The sequence below is a fragment of the Vipera ursinii genome, assembly GCF_947247035.1.
Source record: "Vipera ursinii genome assembly, chromosome: 2".
Taxonomy (NCBI): Eukaryota; Metazoa; Chordata; class Lepidosauria; order Squamata; family Viperidae; genus Vipera; species Vipera ursinii.
Window position 1 is genome coordinate 59,058,669 of NC_139513.1, and position 27,826 is coordinate 59,086,494.

The window sequence follows — 27,826 nt, forward strand, 5'->3', positions numbered from 1 at the left end:
TTGAAAGAGAAAGCAGTTCTTTTAAGAGGCTGATAGTTACATGGATCTGAAATACTTTCATCTGTTTGAACCAAATTACTACAATAAGAGCACCCTGGGAAATTCTAAGGTTTATTTGGATTCAGTCTTTTTAAAGGAGGGATGTACAATTTTTAGACGAGAGCTGCATGTTGGATAGGGTAGAAATCTAAATTTAATTAAAGAGCTAAACTGACATTTTCTCATATATTTAATAATTTCCCCTCCATGTCAAAATAGGTATTATGGGGGTTGCATGTAGCTTGATATTATTGATAAAAGGAGCTTATTTTTATAACAAATTCAAATATGTCCAATTATTGTTATTTTACCTAACTTTCTAAACCATTAAGGTGTTGTAGATTTTCTCTCAGTGAAAATACTCAGCAAATTATACTCATAAAGTGACAGGTATCAGAAATCAGGCTTTCGGGCAAATGCTATCATCTTAAATTGATCTCCTTATACTGGAAGCTTTACCTGATGGGGTCTTTAAGAAGATTTTACAATGGAGTAAGTATGAAAGAATTTTGGTATATCCAATAACTGGATATGTTGAACAGCATTATTATCATTAAAAGCACAGATATAACTCATGAGTGATCATTTCAGGAACAATTTAACTCCTACAGTTGACTCACAATGAGAGATTCCCATTGCTCTACTCTTACTCCTCACTAACAAGCTCCAGATCTCCTCTGGATGGCTTTCTACACTTTGGTGGTGATTCGAAGGCACAAAGGGGGTAGTTTTTCTGAAAACTGTTAGCAATTGTTTTGGATTATTGGTGTTATATTATTAACTTTTATTTCACTACCATATCTAATTCTGATTACAGAAAAGAGAGATTTTTTTAAAAAATCATCCATTTTACTTTTTACATTATGGACAATTACAAAGAATTTCATTTCAAGGTGGTCTTAAATGCCTTCCTAAAATAATGTTATTCTTCTGGTTAGATTAATAATACTACATATAAAGTAAGCCCATATTTGATAATGTATTTGATATTATGCTTCTTTAGAAGAGTTCTTAAAGAAACAAAATGTAATATTTAACGTTGCTTGGTTGGGAGTCCAGTCTGTTTCATGCTGACTTTTAAATAGCATTGTTGAGCCTGACAAAATGTCTTTTGAAAAGCTTCTCATCAACCTCCATTTGTGACAATGCAAACTTAGAAGTCCTAGCAATTCAAAGTCAGGTAATTTTTTTCTTTAAATCATCATGGTTAGTTAACTATATTTGAAAAGGATGAGAGCACCTGGTGTAATCTGCCTTGGAAACTATTTTCTTAAAAAGGTTCTCATTGAAACTACACTTGAATTAATTGTTCTTTTATACCACTAAAATGCCCACAGAATAATTGTACTGAATGTTCCTCTGTCCATATAAACAGAATCCTTTAGAATTTAGTTCAGTGGGAAATCGTGCAATAGTGACATGCATTTTGACCCTATTTGAAAAAGGAATTCATGATAAGAATTGGATTCTCTGATTAGCCCAACTGCCTGTATATTCTGCCCTGGTCAGTGATGCCTATATTAATCTAATATGTCAAAGGACGAAGTACAGATCTTAAGGACTACCTTTGAATAAAAGATGGTGCTAAAATTTGGATGTCATAAAAGTAATAAAACAAAAGAAATCTGCACACAAATCTGATAGTGGTAGTAGTTAAGGAACCAGGTTGGAAAGCAGGAGACTGTGAATTTAAGTACCACCTCAGCCATGAAAGTCTTTGGGCCAGTCACTCTACCGTGTTTCCCCAAAAATATGATTTGGTTTTATTATTATTTTTGCCTACAAAAGAGGCACCAGGTCTTATTTTCAGGGGAAGTCTTACCTCCGCACCAACAGCCACCCCCAGCAGGTCCACTTCTTCTGGGCTGAAGGAGCAGCTTCATTCTGCAGCTGCATTCTGGCCTGCAATTTCCCAATCAGGCCTTTCCGGAAGGCCTCTGCAGCCGAGTACCGAGCTATAGTTCAATCCATAGTTCAGTTCTCGGCTGCAGGGGCCTTGCAAAACCGAGCTATGGATTGAATCCATAGCTTGGTTCTTGGCTGCACAGGCATTCCGGAAAGGCCTCTGACTGTGAAATGCAGGCCTGGCTGCAGAAGATGCCTCAGAAGAAGTGGGCCAGCGAGGAGAGACCTGGCTGCCAGATAAGTGGGTGCGGGACGCGTGGGAAAGCTCCACACTCCCACCCCTTGCCCTAACTTGATTTTTAAGTGTGTGCCTTGCCCCAAAATTAGGGCTTATTTTGAGGGGAGGGCTTATATTTTAAGGGTAGGCCTTAGTTTCGGGAAAACACGGTATCTCAGCCCAACCCACCTGACAGGGTTGTTCTTGAGGGGAAAATAGAAAGAAGGCATGTTGGTTATGTTTCTGCTTTGAATTATTTGTAAAAAATAATATAGGTGGGATACAAATAATAAAAATAATATTAAGATAATTATGAGCTTATGACAAGGCTCCTTTTTAAAAAATTCTCAAAATATTAATTTTAATAAGGAAATGCTCTTTAAGATGGATTTCAGAGGACTAAGAAATAAACTTTATACACTATAATAAACAAAACATGCATTAAGCTGGCCTATCAGAATATATATATATTTTTTATGTATACGCATGTTTGAAAGTGGATATTCACAAATCCATATTTGCAAATTCACCTGCCTTTACTTGCAATTTCTTGCTTATAGTACAACAGCAGAATATGCAAAGGGGACAGAGCATATTTTACAGACCAAACATGGACCCTTTCTTAGTGGGCGTAGAATAAATAGAGCTGATATCAATGAAAAAGTATTAAAATAAAATGGATTTCAACAAAACAAGTAGGGAAGAAAAAAGGGAATATTAGATAGGTGTCTGTGTGCTTGGAAAAGAGTTAATAGGGGCATTAAAGGAAACCTTGGAATAAAACAGACCAATGGTTTCCCCATCATCATTCATTTTGAGTTACATTTTTGCAATGTAACATGACATTTGATATTCAAATCACTTTTAGTATCTTTTGAGGTATTAATAAATTAAGAAAATTAGTGAATTTAATGCTAATAGTATCTAAAACTATCTAATACTTTCTTGTGTTACTATTTCTTATTCTGTAACTCTGCTTATTATTGAGAGATGGTGAAATGACTCTAACATTTAGTCTGTTTGGATCTTCTCTGAGAGAGGCAAAGCATATTGAAACTAATGAAATAATGTGACCTAACTTAACTTAGATAAAAACTTTGGTATGTCCTACATACATCTATTTTCATTCTAATCCATTGATCTGATCTGAAATATAAGCCAGTATAATTTACAAAGTTTTCTTCAAATTATGACGTTGCTTAAACTGAAGCTATATAATCTTGAACTTATTTCAGGCTTGTGAGAATCTGCACGCTTGATTTTCTATAGGTTTATTTTTTTACATTGATATCATCTTGTACACAGTGATGCAATTGTGCTGAACTCTCCAACTCCACTTTAAAGAAGGCCTGCATTATGTGTTATGTCTGAATCACGTACTCAGTAAAAGGCTCTTCCCTGCTCAGTTTAGACAGCCATGGCTTGCTATTCTGAAGCATGTCTCTGTATTTCAATAAAAAAAGAGGGGAATGAAGCTGGCCAGAGGCAACACTGATTCCATGCCACCACCCTAAAACAGAATTGCTTCAGAATATTCTGAAAAGACTGATAGTTGAAAGGAATAGAGGCTGCAGAAAAAGCTCAAGCACATTGTTACAACAAAAGCAAACTCATCTAGGCCATGCAAGAAATCAGCTGTGCGGCTAGAAAAAAGCAGAAGGGGACACAGACATGTCATTTTAAATGTGCAGTATCTGTTTTCTGGACAGTTGGCACTGCTTGGCATTGTCCCATCCCATCCTGTATCTGAGTTGTCAGTTGCCAGGGGCTTCTTCTGCGCTGGCTGAAAAGTAGGACAGCTAAACATGCTCTCTTGCTTTGTCTTTCTCTCTCTCTCTCCTGAAATACTAAGGAGGTCATCTTTGGAGAGAGGAGAGAATTCAGTACCTTCAGGAGTAAGTCATTTTTCAAACCTAAACCAGAGTGATCTTGAAGGGTGCAATAATACTAAAGAATTACAGTAAACTATAAAGATTTTAGAAGATGAACTCCAATAGCTGGGTCTCTTGGATGTCTGACAGCAGCCTGAGATGTTTTCTAACTATGCAAGAGATCCTGCACTTTTAAAATGAAAAAAAGCAAATCAGAACATCACCCACAATCAACACTTTATCACTGTATTTATCAACAAGTATATAACCGTCCATATATCATTAATATATTTGCATTTGCATTTAACTTAGATGCATAATTTCATTTAAATCAATCATAACTTTCCTAGCTACATAGTTCTAGCTAATATACTAACATTAGCATATTGTTTACTCCGTGTTTCTTAATAAAATTACACTTGATTAATTTTTTTCTTAAATTTTGGAGGCAATTTAGCTTACATAAACATTAGGGGCTAAGAGTGTTGAAGGAAAAAAAAGAAAGAATGTCTCACAAATTTTACACTAAGTTCCAAATTTAAATGCATTAGTAGAGATAATAAGAGCTTCTTATTAGCACATCATTATTCTGAAGCCTATAAATTGAAATGTTTATGTATAAAGGAATGTTTAAATTCTTTATTCCAGAATGCTGTTATGTGTTTTTCTGTAAAACTTTACTATCTTATCACTTAGTTAATATTAGCATTCTGGTTGAATTGTTATTTTTCTGTGTTTGTATTTAAAGTGTAGAAGCTATGAGAAATCATGTTACTAACCACCAGCAGGAGGAACAACTTGGTCCAGGAGTTTCATACTAGTTTTCTTCCAGATTTTCTTTATAACTGCCCTGAGTTCTTCATTTGCTTGCTCTAGATTACCTGAGGAGAATGGGAAGGAAGGAAGGGAAGGGAAGGAAGGAAGGAAGGAAGGAAGGAAGGAAGGAAGGAAGGAAGGAAGGAATTGCATATATTAACATGCAACTAAACAGCAAAATGTCAATATCTTTGCACATGGTTTGGATCTCTACAGCTAAGCCAAAGTTAAATGAAGTTTCCAAAAGGTCAATTGCTTTGACACTAGCTTACTCTGCTTTTGCTTTGGGACAATATCACGTAGACAAATCTGACTGCCTCAAGATTCAAGAGATACAGATTCAAAAGAAGGCCTATTACTTCCAGTATCTTTGTGATATTCTCCCACAGCAAGTCTGGCAGATTGGATTAATAGATTTTGAAGTGGTTCCTATCTGGCTTGGACTGTTTCAGTAACACCTCTTCATTGCTGCTGTTTTTGTGGCAAGGGAAGGTAATGACTAGGGAAAACAAACACATTGGCCCCCTGGATGCATTTGAGAAGCTCACAAGCCTGATTTGGAGGGTGATAGCTGGTTCCACTGATCCTTCAGCAATCAGCACAGAAGGAATATTGGCTAGGATCCAGAAGGAAATTGACAGACACCAACATTAGTACTGCCGACAGCCATTTCAATGAACAAGTAGGATAAACAAGGAAGACTTTTCATGAAATGCCACCATTGTAAAACAAATTATATCTTAAAAATATAGAGCAGTTCAAAAAGCCATCTGATGTCCTGGCCATATGCAAAACTTTATCTCCTGATAGTAAATTCCCTGGATGTACTGAAGCATCTGTCAAAAGGAAAACAATGGTTATGAATAATTGGTCCTCTAATCTGCAGATACCAAATTGAAGCAAATGTACAAAATAAAGAAGGTACTAATACCAATGAATTTCGTATATGATGAAATATATTTTCTGATAGCATGTTACTTTGGCAACAATAACATGTTTCTTTCTATTATGTACAATTTTTTGAAGACCAGAGATTTTGAGAAATCAAGACCAGTCTATACCAAGTTCAAAGTCCAAGTGATCTCCACCACCTATCCTATTTGTCAGTAAAGTAAACTATTGTCTCGCAAAAAGCTGAGATTTGGGGCTACAAACATAGCTATAGTATTTTTTACAGAGAACTATACATGCAACTGTTTACATTTAGAAAGTCTCCAGGATGGCCACCACATATATCAAATATCAGTACTAATTATTTGATAAGGAGAAGTAAAGAATGATTGAAATATTTATTATAGGCTCCTACCTTCAGTTTTGATCTTCAAGGCTGTTCTTACTAAAGCAAATAGAGTAGCATTAAACATAACTGTTCCATCACTGTTTAGGGGCATGTTCATGGCTACCAACCTCTGCAGATATTTAAAAAAATAAATAGACACGAGGTTTAGTATGTGTTTATCAGATGCTTAAGTGTATGCACAGGAAATTAATCTAAAAATGCATAGAAGGACACATCATAGTCAAGTGGTTATTATTACTCATAGATGTTATGAGCTGAGTACTACAGGGATATCCTTCAAAATAGAGGAAATTCTGCCTGACACAAGAGTTCTGTAAGCAAGTCTGTTTTATAATTAACATGTAAAACAATTTATACAAACATACTTTATACTTTAATGGAAGAAGATAAATATTTGGTATGAGCATATCATAATTACTATAAAGTTTAATTCCTTTTTATTTGATAACTTCATAGTTGTTTAGTTCTCTCATAAAATCAGTGGGAAATATTTATAACTGCAGGAAGAATAAAAGGTAATTTCTTTGGATAATGATTCTAGATATCTTTGAAATTTCCATTATTCTGAAATGAGACTTGTTTTTTTTAAATAACTATAGCTATTTTATTTACCAAAGAAAACTGGATTACCCTTTCCATCATACTCTCCTCATGGGTAATTTAGAGGCATTTTGCTAATCTCAATTAATAGTAGAATGCTTGTTTTATGCTCTGATTCAATTACTTACTACTTAGTACAAATGTTAAGCATTACCACAACACTGCTGATCTGCTGAAGACAAGATGGTGTTTCTATATACAACTTCAATATAAACTTGGAAACTTCCACACAACCAGAATCTATTGTGCTTTTCCTGCTTATATTCTGCATTGGTAGGCAACCATTTCTGCTCAAAGGACCTCAATTAGCCTTTTAGTTCTAGTTGGGAGTTACATGAGCCACATGAGCCAGTGATCTCAAGAGCAAAATCCATGTCATGTATTTTTTAAAAACTAAGAACCATCAATCTTCTTGCTTTAATTACAGGGACCTTTTGATGTATATGGGACTTCTTTACCTCCTTTCATAACTGTGAATAGGCAATTTATAAAAATCTTGACTATTCCTGAATTCTCCAAAACTTCCTTTTATTACCAACCGAATACTGCTCCATATCAATGAACCAGAACAAAAGAAAGAAGTGATATTATTTTTGTAATAATATATAACAGAGCCTAGAGAAAAAGCTAATAATTAACAAGGAAGAATTGAGTGCAATGAATATACAGGTATCTCTTCTCTAGAAACGTGAATTATGTAGAAGTTTTTAAAGAATCAATGACTCCAGCTTACCTTGCAGGCTACTCTGTGAGGACATAACTTCCCAAAACCAAGGGGAGGCTGGATGCGTCGCAATAAAGTAACAACATCAAGGTGTTTTATTCTCCCTCTATAAAAAAAATTCAGGAAAAAATAATAAAGCTGACTTACATTAGGCATTGTTTTGTTTTTTACCCTTTTTGATGAGGACATATTGTAGTCATGAATGTAACTTACTTTGCTTCAGGATCATATTCTGACCATATTCTTTTAAATTCATCCAGATGATGTGGACCAAGGATAGACCAATCACGTGTTAGATAATCAAAGTTGTCCATGATGACAGCCACAAAAAGATTGATAATCTTAAAAACAATGGAAGACAATATTAGCATATAACTCAGGTAGCAATCAGAAAGAACACTTTGAAAGTTTTGTTTATTTATGTATTAAATTAAACTTGGGCTCTGAAATAAATATATCTTTTTTAAGACAAGTCCTTGCAATTTTCTTGGCAAGATTTTAAAAGTGGTTTGCCATTGTCTGCTTCCTAGGTCTGAGAGTGAGCAACTGGCCAAAGGTCACCCAGCTGATTTGTGCCTATGGCAGGACTAGAACTTACAGTCCTGTTTTCTATCCTAAAGCCCTAACCACTGCATCAAACTGTCTCTCCATATCTATCTTTTACCTTAGACAGATATAAATATTTGCTAAAAATAAGGTCTATAAACTTGCCTGTAAATTTAATTTCCTGCATTTATTTGGCTGTAAATGCCCTTGCTTCAGAGTAGAATAAATACAAGATTATGTTTTTTGCTCTTTTTGGCACAATGTTCCATGGGAAAGCCTTGTTCTTTACGTACACCTTCCATTCTTTAGATAGCAAGTGGAAGGGTTATTAAGGCAAAGGTTGGCAGATTCCTATAAGTGGAAGCTAACCTTAAAATGGCTTTGGTCTCATACTATTTGTGGCTTTGAAGATTAGAAATGTAAGATGTTCATAAATATACTAGAATGTCAGCTTCCAGTGAAATTGGAAATGTTATACCAACTCCGATGATTTAAAATGTTAACTGTAGCAAACAGTTTATAATAGAAACTGCAACAGTGAAAGAAAAAAGTAGACTGTTAAAGAAAAGGGAATGCTACATTGAGCAAGTGTAATATTAGTATAATAATAATAGTAAGTTGGAAGGGACCTTGGAGGTCATCTAGTCCAACCCCCTGCTCAAGGCAAGAAATGTGTTTCCATTAGTCAGAATATGATTAGAAGAAAATATTTAGAGGAAAACAAGAGAGATATGGACATAATATACATTGAACCTGATACTGTCTCCTTATGTTATTGCATATATTATTCATGTACCACACATGAATGTTTACATGAGTGCTTATTGATACCAGTGTATTATTTGATTATACTTTGACAATAAAATATAGGATTAAATAACAAAGTAATGCAACTTGTCATGGTAAGGTTACTCTCTAGTTTCTAGAGAGTTAGTTGGCACTATAGATTTCTGTGGGGAGAAAAGATCTGTTTTATCAAGTTCACTTTAGAAATCTAATTGGATTTTGCGGTTTCTAAAATTACCTAGGGATTTTTTCAAAACCCTGGCAGGCAGTTCTGTCAAGTGCCTGGTAAACCTCTAGAAAAGAGGAAGATTGGCAAAATTGCTGAGCAGGCTCCATCTAGTTTCTGACTCATGGCAACTTCTTGGGTTACTGAGGACTTCCAAGAGATGAAGAAAGCCATTCCAAGAGTAACACTGCTATGAGAGGAAGAATGAATGTGACCCAACATGGGAAAGAGCTCAGGTTTCAGCTTAACAGTAGCAACAAGAGTGGCAAAGTCATATGACTTTTCTGTCTTTATTGTATCTATGACTGGATGTCTACCAGCATTAGAGTGACCCAGTCACTCTACGAAAATTTAGCTGTTGCAGTAAATTTTGAGGATAAAATCACACATTTGTTTGGGGTTGGACACCGGCTGGGCAAATCCAGATGAGATGATAAGAGATATCCTTTTATAATCTGGAATTCATTTAAGCCTGTGGATGAGGATGTACACAAGCTTCTCTGTGCTATTAGATCCACTCTTGATAGATTAAATCCTTAGTCTACCTGGTTGTTAAAAGCTGCCAGGGCAGAAAGTTGAGAGTGAGTGGTGACCAATGTTTCCATCAGTGAAGAGGTGATACCACCATCTTTCCTCTAGAAACCACATCTTGACATGGCCATTTTAGACAATAATTGATCTCTTTTTAGCAGAAGATGATTGAATTGTAGTTAAGGGACCCTGGAATGAAATGGATTATCTAAATCCTTTCTGGTCAGGATTCAGGCCTGGCTGTAGGAGCAAAACTTTATTAATAACTCATGTTGATGTTTTTGACAAGAGAGAGAGAGAGAGAGAGAGAGGGAGGGAGGGAGGGAGAGAGAGAGAGAGAGAGAGAGAGAATCCTTCTGAAACTGTTAGTGGCTCTTGATACCATGGACTAAGATGTCCTGGACTGACTACAAAGAAAATGGAGGAAAACACCGTTCTTCAGTGGTTTTTCCATTTCTAAGTAGTAATCTCCAGTCAATAGGAGGAGCTCAAGTGCTCCATTATGGACAGCTATAAGACTTGATCTCCCCACTACCATGCAAAATCACTGAGATAGATCATCTGCTGGCATGAGGTGAGGTTTCAGTATGCTGCTGATGTCCAATCCAATTATATGTCCATCAAGAGTCATGTAAGTGATGTGGTGGAAGTCCTACTCAGTGTCTGGAAGCTATCTGAGTCTAGAAATGAGATTTCACTAAAACCTATTAAAATAGAATTGGATCGAGTCCAGAAATAGTACATATTTGATTCTGGATAAGATACTGCTTCTGCAAATGGATGTGGCCCGTAACTTGGGAGTCCTCTTGAACTCATGATTCTTGATTGAATAATACAGGGGACTTCAAACTTGGCCCTTTTATGACTTGTGGACTTCAACTCGCAGAATTCCTCAGCCAGGCATGCTGGCTGAGGAATTCTGGGAGTTGAAGTCCACAAGTCATAAAAGGGCCAAGTTTGAAGACCCCTGGAATAGTAAGTAGAGACTGTAGACACAAATGCCTTTGTACAAGCATCATTATATTGACTGATTGCTTCAGTTGTGATCCTTTCTGGATCAAGAGGCTTTCTTCTTAGTCACTTATACTCTTAGTATCTTGTAGATGGATTGCTGCAGTGTTCTATATGGGACTGTCCCAAAGACTATTCAGACATTAAAACTGTGCAACATTCACCAGCTTGAGTAGTTATGTATGCAAAGAGCTTTGCTCGTATAACATAGCTTCTAGTATAGGAGCTTCACTGACTGCCAGTTAGCTTCCATGTACAATTCAATGTTTGGTTGTTATCCTAACCCCTTGTTTAGCTCAGGGCCTGGATACATTTATGTTGCTTTCTCCAAATTGAGTCTGCTAGTCCACTAAGATCAGAAATAGAGGGCTTGCTGATAGACCCACCAGTGAGGAAATGTCCTTTTCAGGGATTCTTTTCATTGATCGCCCTCTCCTTTGGGACCACATCTTACCCCCAAATATTTATAACACCCTCTCCTTACTATATTTTTGGAAAGCCGTAAAATCCATTCCCTTCAGAAAGCCTTTTGAGGAAAAATAAGAGCATGTTATCTTGAATAGGATACATTGTACTGATAGATAATAATTAGATTAATTCAATTTTGGTTTTCATCTGATATTAATACTGCAAGCATTCAAAGTCTTTGAAAGTGGAGCACCACATAACTAACAGCAATAAGGAAAGGAAACTATAAGCTAAACTAAACTAAAACTAAACTAAACTAAACTAAACTACTAAACTAATGCTTTGTGAATTAATAGAATTAATCTTCAGTACATTTGTCTGCTCAAATGTTAGCCATTCAAAAATTTACTTTCTAGACTCACCAAAAAAGCACATAACATATAGAAACTGATGAAATAAATGATAGCAAAGTTGCTTCCACATGTATATTCTTCTCCAGGATTCTGATCAGAATCTGGGTCACAACTTTTTCCTGGCATGCAAGCTAGCATGATGTCTTGCCAAGCTTCTCCTGTGGCACACCTTTAATATGGAATAAAGGAAGATAAAATAAGGCAAATAATATTGTTTCTTCTAGTGTAACATTATTATTGTTGCCTGATAATGGTCCCAGAAAATGTGAGCGAGGGCATGGTAAAGAGATATCATGCTATGTTGTTTATTTAAAAAATATATCAAACCTTTATGTATTGTTACCATTAAAATCTTGAAAGCATAAATACATTGATTTTATCAGTATTAATGTACTATGCTGGGGGGTTTTTTAGTAGTTATTCTCAATGGTTGCCTAATGATATAGTGTAATAGGAGTTCTGCATGTTTTTGTATTCTTGGGCTGCTTGTTCATGCAACCCCTAAAGCCCTCATGAATTTAGGATTAAATAAATAAGCTGCCCAGAAATTCAAAAACATGCAGAACTCCTATTTCACTGTATCATTAGGCAACCATTGGAAACGGCACAATCAATGCAGGAGGTATCCTAGTTCTCCTTCCCTCTTATACTTCAGGTAGTCAGGGTAGAGTCAGGCCAGGTCTCTTCCTAATGCTTTCCTTGTTTCACAAGCTTAAAGCATGTTTGCAGGATCTAATCTGGGTCAGTCACTGGGACCTCAAAGGTTTTGTCTTCCGAGCTTTCGGATGCCTGCTGGAGCCCATCTTCAGGGCTCTGGCACGAGTCCAAAAGGTCGGAAGAGGAAACCTCTGAGGTCCCAGTGACCGACCCAGATTGGATCCTGCAACGTTATCCTGGGACATGTATATTCGCCTTCATTCGTTAAAGCATGTTTTTGCACATGTTGTAGCCATCTCTGAACAGTTTTTCCAAGATCATCTCTGTTGTTCCCCAATAAATTTGATAGGGCAGGTGTGCACCATCCCTTCTATTAAATAATACCATCTTGTTACACCAAGGACCAACTGCACCTTTCTGTTATGGCACCTACTTATGAAGCAGTCTCCCCCATGCATCCTGCTCAGTTCCCACCCTCCCAGAAGAGTGGGAAGACTTGATTTTTACCCCCAGATGTTGAAGAAAACAGACAACCCTATGTAAGTGTGGTTTGTGTTGTTGAGTCTGATACTGTATATAGCGCTTTACTATTGTGTTATGAATGTTTTAATTTGTTTTTTACTTGCTATATGGAGGTTTTATTCTATTGCTTTTGTTGATTGTTGTCAGCTACCCAGAATTCATGTACAAGACAGATAACCATATTATTTTTTAAAAATAGACAAAACCAATTTTAAGAGAGTATTAGCTACACTCTTCCTTTGTATAGGCATCTGGGACAAACCATGTTGATGACACAAATCATGAAATGTCCACCTTGGCCTTTAGTATTTGCATCCCAAAACTGAGTGCATATAATGTAAGTCACATGGTTTTGTTGTATAGTCAAAATATAGGTTTCATCATTTGCTTTCCTATGCCATTCACAGTCATTCCCCTCCCCCAACCTATGTACCTTTATACTTATGTAGACAAACTCTAACCAAATTTTCTTAGTCTGAATTTAGTCTGCTGGTTAACTAGCTTGTACTATATATTGTCTAATTGCAATGGTGCTACCTCTGCACCTTCTGGTTCCTGGATGGGGCTTTCCTCCCTGCTTTTCCTATGAATGTCCCAGCTTTGAATTTGTTGATCTTGTTCCTTGCAACCCCATTGGACAGAACAGGGATACAGAAGCTACTGAATGTATAATTATAACAGGGAGATATCTAACTATACCATCATGTTATTTGGGGCAGTTGGGACGCTGAGCTTGTCGATCAGAAGGTCGGCAGTTTGGCGGGTCGAATCCCAAGTGCCGCGTAACAGAGTGAGCACCTGTTACTCGTCCCAGCTTCTGCCAACCTAGCAGTTCGAAAGCACGTAAAAATAGGGACCACTACGGTGGGAAGGTAACAGCGTTCCATGCGCCTTTGGCGTCTAGTCATGCCAGCCACATGACCACGGAGACGTCCTTGGACAAGCGCTGGCTCTTCGGCTTTGAAACGGAGATGAGCACCGGCCCCTAGAGTTGGAAACAACTAGCACACACGTGCGGGGGAACCTTTACCTTTTTCTAAGGGATGATATGTGGACAGCACATGATTAGGCTACCTAAATTGCCTTTTAGCTCTTATATGTAATTTCTACTCATATTCAATTACACATTTCCACATTTATCTTTGGCAATCAACATTTTAATTGGAAGTCATTGCAAGGTATTTCCTGCAGTCCTTTCTCTTTTCCTGTTAGCTAATGATGACTACATAAAAAATGAAGTGGCTCATGAAGTGGCTTTTTTTGCTTTCTGAAAAGTATCAAACAGGACAACTGTTTCAAGCTGTTTATAATGTGGTAGAAATTAAAGTGAATATTTTCATTTCTTTTTAAGTAAAGCATTGAAGGTCTGAAAATCGTATCTCATTAAAAATCTCCAAATGATAAAAGAACAAACAAGAATCTGGCATTTCTTACATTCTAGCTTCTTCACTATCACTTTGAATTTATTAGCAGATTAAATATATGTGGAATACTTGAAATTCCAGCAAAAGTATGTCCCATCCTAGATTAAGGTACATTAAATATTTTACTTGTTTATGACCTATGTATTATCTGCACTGTTGAAGGAACAGAAGATTAATTTCTTATAAAGAAATTTAATAAAAGAAAAAAATAAAGAGTTTTATCACAACCTACCACAAAACCATTCCACACATTTTTGAACTCTATTCTCCCCCCCCCCCGCAAGTTCAGGGTACACTTTATTCAGGTCAATCAAAGGTTGATCCATTTGGTTGCAACAGGAATTGTTTTATTGCCCTAGCCTGATGTTATGGGCTGAGAGAGAAAGTGACTGGTCCAAAATCACTTAGCCGGTTTTCATGCCTAAGCTGTGACTAAAACACACAATGTCCTATTTCCTAACCTAGTGTCTTAACCACTAGACCAAACTGGATCCTTATGAACTCTATGCCAGTAATAACAAACAAATGCTACCGGAAAAGAAGAAGCACCGCCTGGGGGAAGGTTTGAAAGTTGTTGTTCCTGTTAATTTGACTGCCATCTTTCAGAGCAACTTTGCCAAATACCTGAAAGAGAAGTAACAGCTTACCCATGGTAACCTTTTGCACTTTTGATAAGCCCAACAGTTGGTTTTCTGCAGTATTGAGTCAGATGCTTGTAATATGAAACCTTTCCTATTTTTGAATCCCAATAATAATAATAATAATTTACTAACACATTGATCCTTAACAATAATTGTCAGGTTTTACAAGACAGGTTGGTAGTAAACCTCAGCTCTCCAGTTTTTAATCCCTTATTCTGGATTGTTTTACCTAATAAGACTTCTAGATATGAATTAATTGGATGAAACTCTATTACTGACAAAAATGAAGCTATATACAACTAGATTGCCCTCTATGATATAAAGAAGTTAATGTCTTTATATAAGTCTATGTTCCAGTTAAAACTGTAGACTCCCCGCCCCAATCTTTCTTAGTTAACTGATGCTTGGATAGCTTAAACACATTTATTTAATTCTCTAACATCCAAAACGTTGTTTGCCCCCTTGCCATATTTGCCATATCATCTCCATCTCTATTGTCTTCTCCCCCTTCTGTGTCACTCATTTCTTCCTTCTGGTTGTGGGTGGCTGGTGGGTCTTTGCCTGTATTTCAGTTTAAAATGTAGATGAGGCAGCCAGGGAACAGCTTAAGGTGTTATACTCTGAATGTGGTTTCTTCTCTAATATTGCTCCTCAAGATGCTGGGTTTGAGCACTATAGGGCTGGCTTCTTTCTTTCATCTTTCTGTCAACGAATTGGCTTATTATCAAGCAGCCACAATATTAAAATTTAATGGTTTGCTGCTACCTTGTAAATGAATAGTTGAGCCATAACTTTAAAGTTTTTGAAAAGTAATTATTCAGTTGATGAGCGCATGGAATAGTCACCAACTGGTAGAGGCTTTTCACTGAATGGGGTATATTCCTTTGGGTTGGAATTTCAATCTTAATATGGGATTTTGCATTTTAACAACATATAGATAGCAGCACAACACAGACCCATTCTGATGCCCAGCATCAGGTAGTCCAGACCAGAAAATCAGCTTCACACAATAATTATTTTTATTGAGATTGACTAATAAAAGAATCATGAAAGTCTGATTGGGCTGTATCTCCTTCTCCTTATAGTTTAGAGAGTTAGGAAAGCACCTGCCTGAGCCAATTTTAAATATTATTTGGACTTAATTCTTTGGCCAAGGTAATAGTTCCTGCATATCTTTATCAAGGGTATATTTTAAACTCTATATTGGTGGGCATGCATTGTAGAGGCAGCAAAATTTAGAATGGTGTGATTTTCCGATGGGAGTGGAATGCAGGAAAGCAGCTGTTTAGTTGTGGCACACAGTGTGAAGAAATATCTCTAAAAATGGTTTGTGGAGCATCTTTGTGCTATGACAAACAGGCTCAGAGAGCAAGACTGAATGAGAAAAACTGATACAATTATAAGAGGTAAGAAAGGAAATGAAAGAAAATGGAGAAAAAGTAATGGAAAATAAAACAATGGGCAGAAATTTCAACCCCCAAGAAGCCTTTGGGGACTTACTTATAGTTTTTATATATACTCATGTGCTTTGTTTTCTCCAACCACCAAATATTCCAGCACTTTGTTAAGAAGCAGCTAGTTTAGCCCTTCAAAATGTTTACTGTATTTATCTGCAACTGTTCTCTGTAATAGGTGATATTTAAAGAAAGATCCTATTTATATTTACGTAGTTGTTCTATTTTCAGTCCTAATTCCTAATATGTATTTTTTTCTGTTGCTATGATTAATGATCACTATTTCATTGGTTTATCTATGACTATGTCAATTGCCATGTAATTGCCTCTCTGAAAGTAATAAGGTGTTGCAATATACAAACCTCATTTCCCATTTGTTAATGAATTAAATAGCATTGACCCCAGTTCAGTCCAGGCATTAAAAAAACTTATTTTTAACTGCTAAGTTTAGCCAGGAATCTTAATAAAAGTATCGGCAGCAAATTAGCACATTCTCTATATAGGTAAATACATCAAATTCCTGGGTGCCGTTAACAAGTAAGTTGGCTTGGTTGTTCATCAGCGAGACACTGGTGAAGTGGGTACAGCCTGCATTTTCTGAGTCACATGAGAAAAGCACACCTTTCCTCCTCTGTCCTTACCACTTTCTACAGTGGGACGATCAAGAGCATCCTGTCATACAGCATCACAGTCTGGTTTGGAAGCATCACTGCTTCAGACAGGAAGGCGGTGCAGAGAGTGGTGAGGATGGCCGAAAAGATCATTGGCAGTTCCCTCCCCTCCATCCAGGACATAGCACAGAAGCGTTGCTTGAGCAGGGTCCATACGATTATCTGGGACACTACTCATCCTCTTCACCACCTCTTTTCCTTGTTACCCTCTGGGAGGAGGCTTTGTGGTATCCGTAGCAAAACATCCAGATTCAGCCATAGTTTCATTCCATACAGCATTAACCTTGTGAACGCTCAAGCTTCCTCCTTCCATTATATATTGAAGATGGACACTATTTAATATTTATTTGTTATGTATATGTAGGGGTGTGGGTCTATACATATGTTGTATATAGTATGTTTAGGTGTGTGTCGTGTATGTGTTCCACTTTGAGAGCAGGTAACTAAATTTCATTTTTGATGTGTGTCGTTGTGCCCACAGTAAAAAAAAATGACAATAAAGGTTATCTTATCATTTTATTTTATTTTATTTTATCTTATCATCTTATCTTATCTTATCTTATCTTATCTTATCTTATCTTATCTTATCTTATCTTATCTTATCTCAGATAGGCAAGAGATTGTCAATTTCCTATCCCTTATATTTTAGCAGAGTTTATTCTTCTACATGTTTAATAACTGGCTTTCATCATATACTTCCTCATCAGGAAAAAAATAATTTATTTTTATTACCTGCATTCCAATAACCGCATAGATGAAAAACAACATAGCTATCAGCAGGGCAACATATGGTAGAGCCTAAAATGAAAACAAGTTTGAAAATAATAACTTGCATCTATTTTTGAAGCTATTACACATGGACTATACATTTTTCTCTTTTTAATTTCCACTCATCGAAAATAAATATACAAGGACTGGCAGGGAAAGCTCTACAGTTATTTAAAATGCTATCAACACATGAAGGTATGTTGTACTAAATTACACTAATTTGCTGACTTCAGTGTTGCCTGCTATTTTGGGGTGGTGACTCAACATAAAGCTGAGTCTTATTTTATTTTAGATTTAGATTTAGATTTATTGAGATTTTTATACCGCCCTTCTCCCAAAGGGACTCAGGGCGGTTCACAGGGCATAAATATAAACACCAATACAAACATTTTAAATCTTATTTTAAAATAATGTAGATAGGATTACACTTTATGATTAATAAATTCTTTGGAAACTAGTATTCCAAAATTACTAATAATTTTAATTAGTAATTTCCATCTTATTGAACAATTAAGAAACACGATGGCAGGAAGTCTGAATGAAGAATTAGCATGGTTGGAATAACAGCAACAGTTACAAATTAGGTTATTATTCTCAGTCTGTAACCATAGGCACACAGAAAATATGCCTCACTAAATTCTTGTAAAAATGTTTAATTGTAAAAATGTTTAATCAGAACTGCAGGCACAATTTAAATGCTATGTAGATTATTATATCATTCAGATTTAATTAGATATAATCAAACCCCTTATCAGAACCTTGTTGGTTGGTTGTGACCTTTAAAGCCCTACATGATATGGGGCCAAGATACCCATGGAGCCATCTTCATCCCATCACATCAGCCCATCCCACCTGATCAGGCAGGGATGGTATGTTACAGACCCCATCATTTAAAGAATTCTGATTGGTGGGTTCTAGGAACAGAGCTATTGCCCACCTATTATTCCCCAGAGATGAGGCTGGACCCCACTTTCCTGGCCTTCCAAAAAGGAGTTAAGACATGGCTCTGCCATGGTTTGCCCAGGGGAATATGTAGCCACGGGCCTGGTTAGTTCCCTGAAAGGCCTCCTTTGGCCTTTTAACTAAATTTAATCTCTTGTCTCCTTTTAACACTTTTTAAAATGTTTTAGCTTTTATATATACTGTTTTATCTTTTAGCATTTTATTGTATACCACCAGTCCCTCTTTGAGGGAGCTGGGCAGTACAGAAATGTGAAAAATAACTAAAAATAAACAAAAAATAATGTAATTATTATATATTCCAGTCAATATGATGCAAATCCAGATGTACATGCATATATATGCATATATATGCATATTCATGCACATGCACACACAAAGACAAACACACAGAGAAGTATATATGAACAACAGTGATACACAGAGATATTGAACCTCTTGATAATACACATCACCCTTATTTATATTGTATTTCATTCTGGATCACCATGCAATACCTAATACATTGCATTTTAACTAAAAAAAGCAATTATTTTAAATGTTACGCCTACCTGAAATGACTTAATAAATGTCCACAATAAAGTTCGGATTCCTTCTCCCCTGCTGAGCAGCTTCACTAATCTCATCACTCGGAACAGACGGAAAAATGTGATGGAGATTCTAGCGCTGTCTTCACTGTTCTATAGGGTATTATACAGAAATCAAATCATGTAAAAGCCAGAATACAGGAAAGAGAAAAACAATAACAAATGCAAAGGTGAAAGGTTGGAATATATGTCTCTGGGTCTTTTTCAACTTTATAAGCATGATGTGACAGGAAAAAAATTACATGCTGGTACACAAAATCCGTAGAAATGCTTCACTCATCACATGCATTTCCATGCTTTCTACATTGTTAATAGGATCATGTTGAATATGCCTGTAGTAAGGTTTGATAGGTACACTGACAACAAAATCAAATCACTGCATACATTTTTCTAGGACAAATACAGATAAACCAGTGGAGGAAAGAATAATAAAAAGAATAAGCTTGAAGTAGAGGTACAATCACTGGGGTTAGTTTGCTATCTTACCCCAGATTCATCAGTTGTGACAGTTTCAGTTGGCTTTGGCTTTAAAAAATTAAGAACATTATGTATTAAAATCAAAGTAAAGATGCTGAAAAATAATTCTACTTGACGATACTGTGAAGATGGGGGAAAAGAATTCAAATTAAAGTTTCATAATATGATGCTGATTAAGAAAAAAAATCCTTTGGACCTATGCCTTCATTACTGACAGAACTATGCAAAATGCTATGTTCCACTATAGTAAGATACACTTTGTTATCATTGAATGATCTGACCATGGTTGATTATCATGATGGGCTTCCCTCTAAAATCAGACATGTCAAACTTGCGACGTCACGTGATGTCACGCAATGTATCGGGACAGTTTTGCCATTGCTGACCATGGGGTGGGCATGGCTTCCACGTGACGCGTCCGCCCCATGGGCCAGGAGTTTGACACCCCTGCTCTAAATCATCCTTCCCCCAAATGATGTCTTCCATATCTGTTGGGATCACAGCCCCCAAATTTCTTACCATATTCATGTAATTTGCAGAGTCCCAATGCATCTGGAAACCATCAGGTAGGGAAAAGCTCTATTAGAGGGCTTTTCAACCACTGGTACGGGTACCTGTGGTACATTGGCACCTGGCCGGTGGTATGCAACCATCCTAGAAAAGTGGTAATGGGGGAGGGGAATGAGCTGAACCAGTGGCAGCACCGCACAAGCCTGAGCGAGAGACGGCTGGAGCTGCAGGGCTGTCAGGGCTCAGCAGAAGTGCCAGGATCAGTGCCGAGCTCCAGCTGGAGCTTGGCGCTGATCCTGGCGCTTTTGAGCCCAGAAGAAGCGCCAATCAGCTGGAATGTTGCAGCATCTCCAGGGTCTTGTGATTTACATTCAGATGCTTGGCAACTGATTCATATTTATGACGGTCACAGTGTCCCAGGGTCATGTAAAGTGACCAAAACCTGTTGCAACCACCCAGCAGATTGGGGGGGAATAAAAACCAAACACCCCACCCCCACCCCCGCTGCCAATCCTCAACAGAAATGCTCAACAGAAATGCTCACAACAATGAAAACCTCGGACAGGAGGAAGAGCACCACCGGGTGGCCAGGCAGGGGTCTTGCTCAGCTGTGGCTGGGGGGGGGCACTTTTTTCAGTGCCATTGTAACTGAGCAGTCACTAAGCGAACTGTTGTAAGTCGAGGACTAAACTTTTTCCCTCTTTTTTTTGGTCATCAAGTTTTTGACACCTTGCTAGGTGACTGGTGGTACTCGGATTTTGCCATATCCTAAAAGTGGTACAATGGGTGAAAAGGTTGAAAAGCCCTGCTCTATTGATCCATTAGTCTTCAATTTGTGGGTAGCTATCATAACTGAGCTGGGAGCTGATGGCATAGAAGTAACACTATCACAATTTTTTAAGGTGAGAAGTTGTAAAGAGAGGAACAGAGAAAGTGAAACAGAAAAGAATGGTGTCTCTCTATAGAAATTATTGCCCTTTTTACTATAAAACTTAGAAGTATTTGAAATTTGTTTTGAATTTGATATTTGAACTCTAATACTGTTGTTTTGGTCATCATACTGATTCATAACAGAACAGAATTTGACAAAGGGCTGTTGAGTTATTCGCTGGCGGTGGATATTCCATAGAATGGTGAACTTACAAGTAATGAGTATGGTCTATTCTAAGATAAATACTTGGCATTCTGTCTGAACAAAACAACAGTGTATTGGTAACTCTGACGGCACACTTGAATTTAGATGGATGATAATTCATGATTTATAAAAAGTTATGCTTTCAGCATTATTCTGATTTTTTTTTCATAGTACAGAGATCTGAATGCTTAGCAACTTCAGATAAGTCCCTGTTTTACAATCTATTTCCTGCCTTTGTGCCCTCTAGATATGATGGAACTGCAAATCCTCAAATGTAATCTGGGAATTGTGCATGTTGCAATCCAGGTAATACTGTAGGGTATGAAGTTGGAGAAGGTTAACCTATATTATCCTACAAGAACATTTTTTCAAGAACAGTATAGGCCAGGGGTAGGCAACCTCAGCTCTTTTATGACTCATGGACTTCAACTCCCAGAATTCTTGAGTCAGCTATGCATATCGCGCACGTCATTGCAATTACATTGGGGAGACAGCAAAACGACAGGACTAGGGTGCACGAACATAAGCTCGCTATTAGAAGACAAGAACAACATTCACAGGTGTGGGCACACATGGCTACACACAACCACGTCTTTAATCTAACAGGGACCGAGGCAATTGCCAGTGACAACATTAAAGGCGGCCGCTTGTTTAAGGAAGCTTGGTTTTCAAACCACTCCTCTATCAACCGGCACATAGACCTCCCCCCTGCATACCAGGCACTAAGGAACTGGGAAGAGGAACGACATGCGCGATATGAAGGCAAACAGTGCAAGCATTCACAGAGCACCCCATTGTATCAAAATCAAGATTGCACAAACACACAACCACCCTGCATTTTAGAACACAGGGAAGAAGAGCAGCAACTATTTAGAACCTCTGGTATAAGAACATGGGTAATGACTAGAGCTATGGCTACAACACATGGAACTATCAGCAATCCACTTTTGACAACAGACACTCAGAGACAACTACATCCCCCAAAAACGGATGTGCGACAACTCAAAGAAATACGGCCGACCTCAACAAACAGACTGGTGACATGCTCCATGAGCACAGTGCAGACACCAACAGTATACACACACACACACACACAGAGACACACACACACACACTTTTCCAGTCGTGTTTTATTTTACTTTTGATTGCATGTATCTATTTGTAGCTTCTGTTTTCAGTTTCATATTAGGTTGAATTTAAAGTTTTGTAGTTTTTCTGAGTATATTATTTATTTTTCTGAGCTTATTGACATCTTTGGAATAGGGAGTGAAGGCACATATGAAAAATATCAAGAAGGCAGTTCCAAGCATGCAACCAAACACTCTGCTTTTTTCTGTGAATTGTGAATGCAATGCATGTTTTAAAAGGGACAAGATGTTCTGCCATCTTGCTCTGCCTGAACGCACTCGGGGTAGAAAGTTGGGATATAAATTAAATACATAATCACAAAATAATTTTGAAAGGTTGCACAGAATTGTTAAAGCTACAGAAATATAGTACTGAACTCTCACAAAATATACCTGATATATTTAATAGCCCTAAGCAGAGAAATAGCACACTTCCACTGTTTAAGTTGTTACTGCTACTCCTAAATTTCAGATGAAATCTACCTTCCTGTAATTGTGACCCATGCGAGCTTGTCATGTGCTCAGTGTAGAAGACAACATTGGAAACAAATTTAAAGCTTTTAAAACATGTAATTGTTCCTTGATGTTCCACATTGATTGGACTGCATGTTGAATAAAGTTTTGATCATTACATTTTAGGAAGGACACATGTAAAGTGGAACATGTCCAAAGGAAAGAAATCAAGGATGGTAAGATAAGCATTTAATCTGGACACAATAATTGTCTTCAAGTAATCAAAGGGCTGCCATATAGAAAACAGGTCTATGCACCCTGAAGTACCATCACCCAAATGTGACTAAGGAAGAAAGAGAAATGAGATACAACAAGATCTCATTTGATTCTTGATCCTGATCACATGATATGCATAATTTGGGACTGTGGTTACTTGCTGCCCATCAGAAGAAAAAAAGTCTGGTTTTATTGGCAATGAGGAGCTTTCCTTTTGTTCTTACTTGACAAGAATCATATCTCACAGCAAACATCCCTCCATGCTTTATGAAGGGTTGGTAATCCATCATTCAAAGTAAATACCATTGAATAAATATGAACCTCCTCTTTCTTCCATATCACCTTAATTTTAAAGTTCTGTTGAATCAAACAGTTTAAACAAATAATGAACATGCTCTTAAAATACTCTACAGTAGCTATCCAAACTATTTCTCAGCTTGACATGTTAACATTACCATAAGTTCTTATAAAGATAAATATGTCCATAGTGAATTTTCCAAAACACTTTATTACTTTTTCACAACTGAGAAGGCTAACTAATTGCTAATACTAATTTCAGAAATCTGGCACAACCACAGGTATTTGGCTGTCCCAAGAATAAAAGAGAAACAGTGTAAAATATATATTTCTAATTGTTCATTATACTTTTTAACTTCAGAACATAAATTTCACAAAAAACTCACAATCGTAAGCCTGTATTGAATAATCGAGAATGAATCATTTAGTTATGTAGAGCTAGAATCTGTAATGGTGATATATATTTTTCATCAAAACGTAACTAAATAAAGTAATTGTACAGCTTTTAACAGACAGTATTTTAAAAAAATGCTAGTGATTTTAATAGACTTTTTAATTATCTTGCTTTTAAAAATTCTTAAAAATAAAACAAACGTGAAAACTAGCATCAGGGCCATTAGGTAGACTAGAGCAGGAAATCAACTCCACAAGAAGGCTAAAAGTACTCTTAGTGAGATAATCATAGAATCTTGCCAGCCTGATGCTTCTGAATCTTATCTGGCTGTTGTGGACTTAAAAAATGTTTCACTCCTTTCTGCCAAGGTAATCCTTTTCGCATATCTCTGACGAAGTCATTTCCTTACTCCTTATAGCCAGTTAACAGAAGCTCATTCTTGCTTGATAAATTAAATCAAAGCAGTTGCCCCAAATTAAACATGAGACATTTGTCCTTAATAGATCAAAGATACAAAACCACCTTGCTTAGTGACCACAATTAGACCAGAAACTATGGTCACTTGACTGCCACTGTCACTAAATGGAAACTCATGTATCTGTGACTGGCTTAAGACCATGGTGGTTCATGGTTATAAAGCACATGACCGAGACTTCCTCCTTCTCTAGTAACTCTTTTGTCATAAGCCAGTTGCAAAGAGCCCAAGTGGCAATCACATAGTTATGGGATGCTGCAATGCTCATGCTGTAAATGTGAGGATTGGTTACTAAGCTATTTTTTTATCAATGTGACTTTGAACAGTTGCTAAATAAAGCAGTCAGTGAACGAGGGCTTCCTGTACTTTTTCTCCCTCTTATGTTCCAATGAAATCAGGAAAGAAGCTCCTTAATTCTTCTGAATACTACCTTGCTTCCCAGAACTTAAGGAAAGTTTCAGCCCTCTTTGTTTATAGAATGGTTCTTGCCTATTTCCTTCAAGGTCATAACCAGGTAAGTATATTCTGGAGAAGCTATAATAAGATAAAAATAAGAACCTCTTTGTATGACAGCTTTTGTTCAGACACTGCTTTTTTTAATTAAAAAATGTAAGCATATTTCTTAAGGGCAACTGAAAATATTTGAAGGATTTATCAATTGTCTGCACGTCAAATAGATAATCGCAATAACTCTTCAGTATATCTCATCAGTTCTGTAGCCAAAATCTGAAACTCTTGTCTGAGTATCTCTTTTAAAAGTAGGATACAAACTTTAGGTATTTTGAATTTAATATTGGATTAATTTGAGCCCCTCACAATATTTCAGTCACATCTCTCTTTACAGTACGAGGATAAAATAATGAAATAAAGGCTATTCCCACAACTCTGAGTACTTTGGAAAAAACATAATGATGAAAAATATAATACATAAATTTTATCCACACACTGTGAAATGTAGACATGTACAACACTGAAGTCAGAAACAAATGCCCAATCTTGTGTCCAGAAGCAAGTAGAAGACAAAGAGAACTCAAACATCACAAGAAGATCTACTCTTGTTCAACAAATCAACTAGTTTATTTGTTCAAATCAAATGCCATATTAGCATGGCACTCCAAATCCAGATATAGTTGAGTGCTCTGAAGCTTTAGGAATCGCTAAAGGAAATTTCAGGCACTATTGGATTATGGATGAAGCAAAGTGAAACTAAATAGCTTATCCAAAAATGTATCTATACTAAGACCATTGCTGGTACACAAACTTAACATTGTGAATTTCTCAATTCACAATTATATTTTAAGATAAGATGAAAATAGTATTACAACAGAGTAGTTAAGAAAGGAGTGTGTGATTGTGTATGCATATATACAGATAACATATAAATGATTTGGAGCTTACTGAGTACACCCAGTGGAAAAATGTATTGTAAGATTATAAATAATTAGATATAATTTATAACAAAAACATTCAGACTGAAAAGCTTACAGCTGAGCTTTACATTCTAATAGTCAGTAGGGTTTCCTGTAGCAAAGATTTTTTTAAATTCTGGATTGATAGTGAAATATTCAAATATTATGTACCGGTATCTGTTTCTCAGATTTAGTTGTGACGTTGACATAAGCAATGCTGGTGAAGTATTCTCTATGTACCTCTTGAACACAGAAACAACATTCTTGCAAAAATCCAAGTCTTGCCCCCCCCCCCCAAAATGAGTCAGAGAAAAAAGAAGTATTCTAAGTCCAAGGCTGGTGTTTTTATTCACTGTTTGGGGGAGCCACACTGATGGAAATACAGGTGTGTATATCTGGCAGATTAAAAGTTTCTTTTTTATCTATCCCTGTGTGTCATATCTTTGCCTTTATCACCATCAGAGCACTTTAAAGAAGCAGCAAGCTAAACATTTCTCACCAACAAGATGTGCAGCACAGATGTACCCCTCTATCCACTTCCTTTTCAATCAGCAGAAGGGGAAGTTGGCAGTGATGTCCACCCAGGACTTAAAAACCACAATTGCACTAAAGTTGTAGCCAAATCTCTCAAAGCGACAGAAGTGTCCCCACAGAAAGCCATTTAAACTAAATCAGGACTGCACTTTTTATAACCCACAAAGCCAAATCTAGCCCAGAGGTGACTGCAGGAAAGGTCAAAGGGGAAGGGGTAGAAGTGAAGGGAAATGGCAGAAGCAGGTTTGTGCTTTTGCACCACAAGTTCCATCCCTTTTGTACAGGCACTGTGACATTGCACAGATGTTCAAAAAGAATGGAGTTTGTGTCAGAATAGTACATTGCTCATTTTATTTTGACAAAAGCAACAGATCCTGTAGCGATCCCTATTCCTATTCTATTAGCCATATGACTGAATTTAAATTATCATTAATATTCCTAATTCTTAATACTTCACAATAACATTTATAATTCTAGTTATAAAATGTCTTCACTGAATTTGTAAAGCCATTTATAAAATATGATTATTAAAATTTGATTAATATATACTTTATCAAAAAAAAATTGTTTGCAGAAACAACCTAATTTTCTTGGCTTTGTTCCACCCTCGTGGAGAGCAATTTAAACTGAACCAGGTTTATACAACGTATGACCCATCAAAGAGGTCACTCATTGTGCCTGAAAAAACTTATGTTGTGCAGGTGTGACCATATGGCCTTTTGAATGTGATATCTCAATTTCCACTAGAAGTCTTTGTCATAGGAATGTGTGACTAGAATTTATGATTCTTCTTTTAATTTTGGGGCATAATCTTCAGGTATTACTGTAGGAAAGATGGAACTCCAATTTCCACACAATGCATAAAAATCCATCTCTTAATAGGAGGGGAAAGGATGTATGACTCTTCCAGCTACTCTTTTTTTACCCGGGTGCTAAATGCCATTACTTTGTATGGGGAGAACTGGGTTACTTACATTAACTTCGGTTATAGCAATATCAACGACGCTACCAACAACAATTAAGGCATCAAAAGTGTTCCATGCATCAGTGAAATAGTGCTGTTAGGACAAGCATTCAGTAGCACGAGAAAACAGAAACAGAAAAGAAAGAGAAGAAAAGGACAGTGTTATAACACAGAAACACAATGTACCCAGTACTGCATCTTTCCGTCTCAAATCTGAGAAAACGGGAAGCAAACTATGAATTATGTCTGTCCTGCATTTGGAGTTAAGAACATATCCAAAGTTCTGTGACTTGTCCAAATAACATAATAAAAGGGGGGGAAGGGAAAACAGAGAAAAAGAAAGCGCGGGGGGGGAGGGGAGGGGAGGGGAAAGAAAAAGAGAGAGAGAGAGAAATAGCACAGTGGGACTGCGGGTGTTTGCTGGGAAATACTCACATCGGCTTCACTGAGAACGATGTCTACTATGCTGCCAAGAACGACGAGGGAGTCAAACGAGTTCCAGGCATCACTAAAATAGCCCTGAACAGAGCAGGCAGGGTGCAAATGTTTGTAATTACATATGAAATGTCAGAATATTTGCATACTTCTGTTTAACTTTTTCATAAACAGAAAATACATCAAACAAAAATTCTGTGGCCTCATGAGAAGAGAATAAACAATATTGCCTACTGAAGGAAAGGCTTATATGTGACATGATA

At 36.9% G+C, this 27,826-nt stretch overlaps 1 protein-coding gene across 3 annotated transcripts in view; it reads right to left on the reverse strand.

Annotated features, from left to right (window-relative positions):
- Positions 1–27,826, reverse strand: part of CACNA1D (calcium voltage-gated channel subunit alpha1 D) — a 272,427-nt gene that overhangs the window by 50,782 nt on the left and 193,819 nt on the right. Inside the window, exons 30-39 of one of the 3 annotated variants that reach the window (XM_083353211.1) lie at positions 27,564–27,647; positions 27,139–27,222; positions 19,042–19,170; positions 17,495–17,560; positions 14,529–14,620; positions 11,403–11,562; positions 7,686–7,813; positions 7,482–7,578; positions 6,155–6,257; positions 4,812–4,913 (exon numbers count right to left, since the gene is read on the reverse strand). In XM_083353211.1, coding sequence (XP_083209337.1) covers positions 4,812–4,913; positions 6,155–6,257; positions 7,482–7,578; positions 7,686–7,813; positions 11,403–11,562; positions 14,529–14,620; positions 17,495–17,560; positions 19,042–19,170; positions 27,139–27,222; positions 27,564–27,647 — 1,045 coding nt within the window. The remainder of the gene's footprint in view (positions 1–4,811; positions 4,914–6,154; positions 6,258–7,481; positions 7,579–7,685; positions 7,814–11,402; positions 11,563–14,528; positions 14,621–17,494; positions 17,561–19,041; positions 19,171–27,138; positions 27,223–27,563; positions 27,648–27,826) is intronic. The other 2 variants (XM_083353210.1, XM_083353209.1) reach the window with 2 other exon arrangements.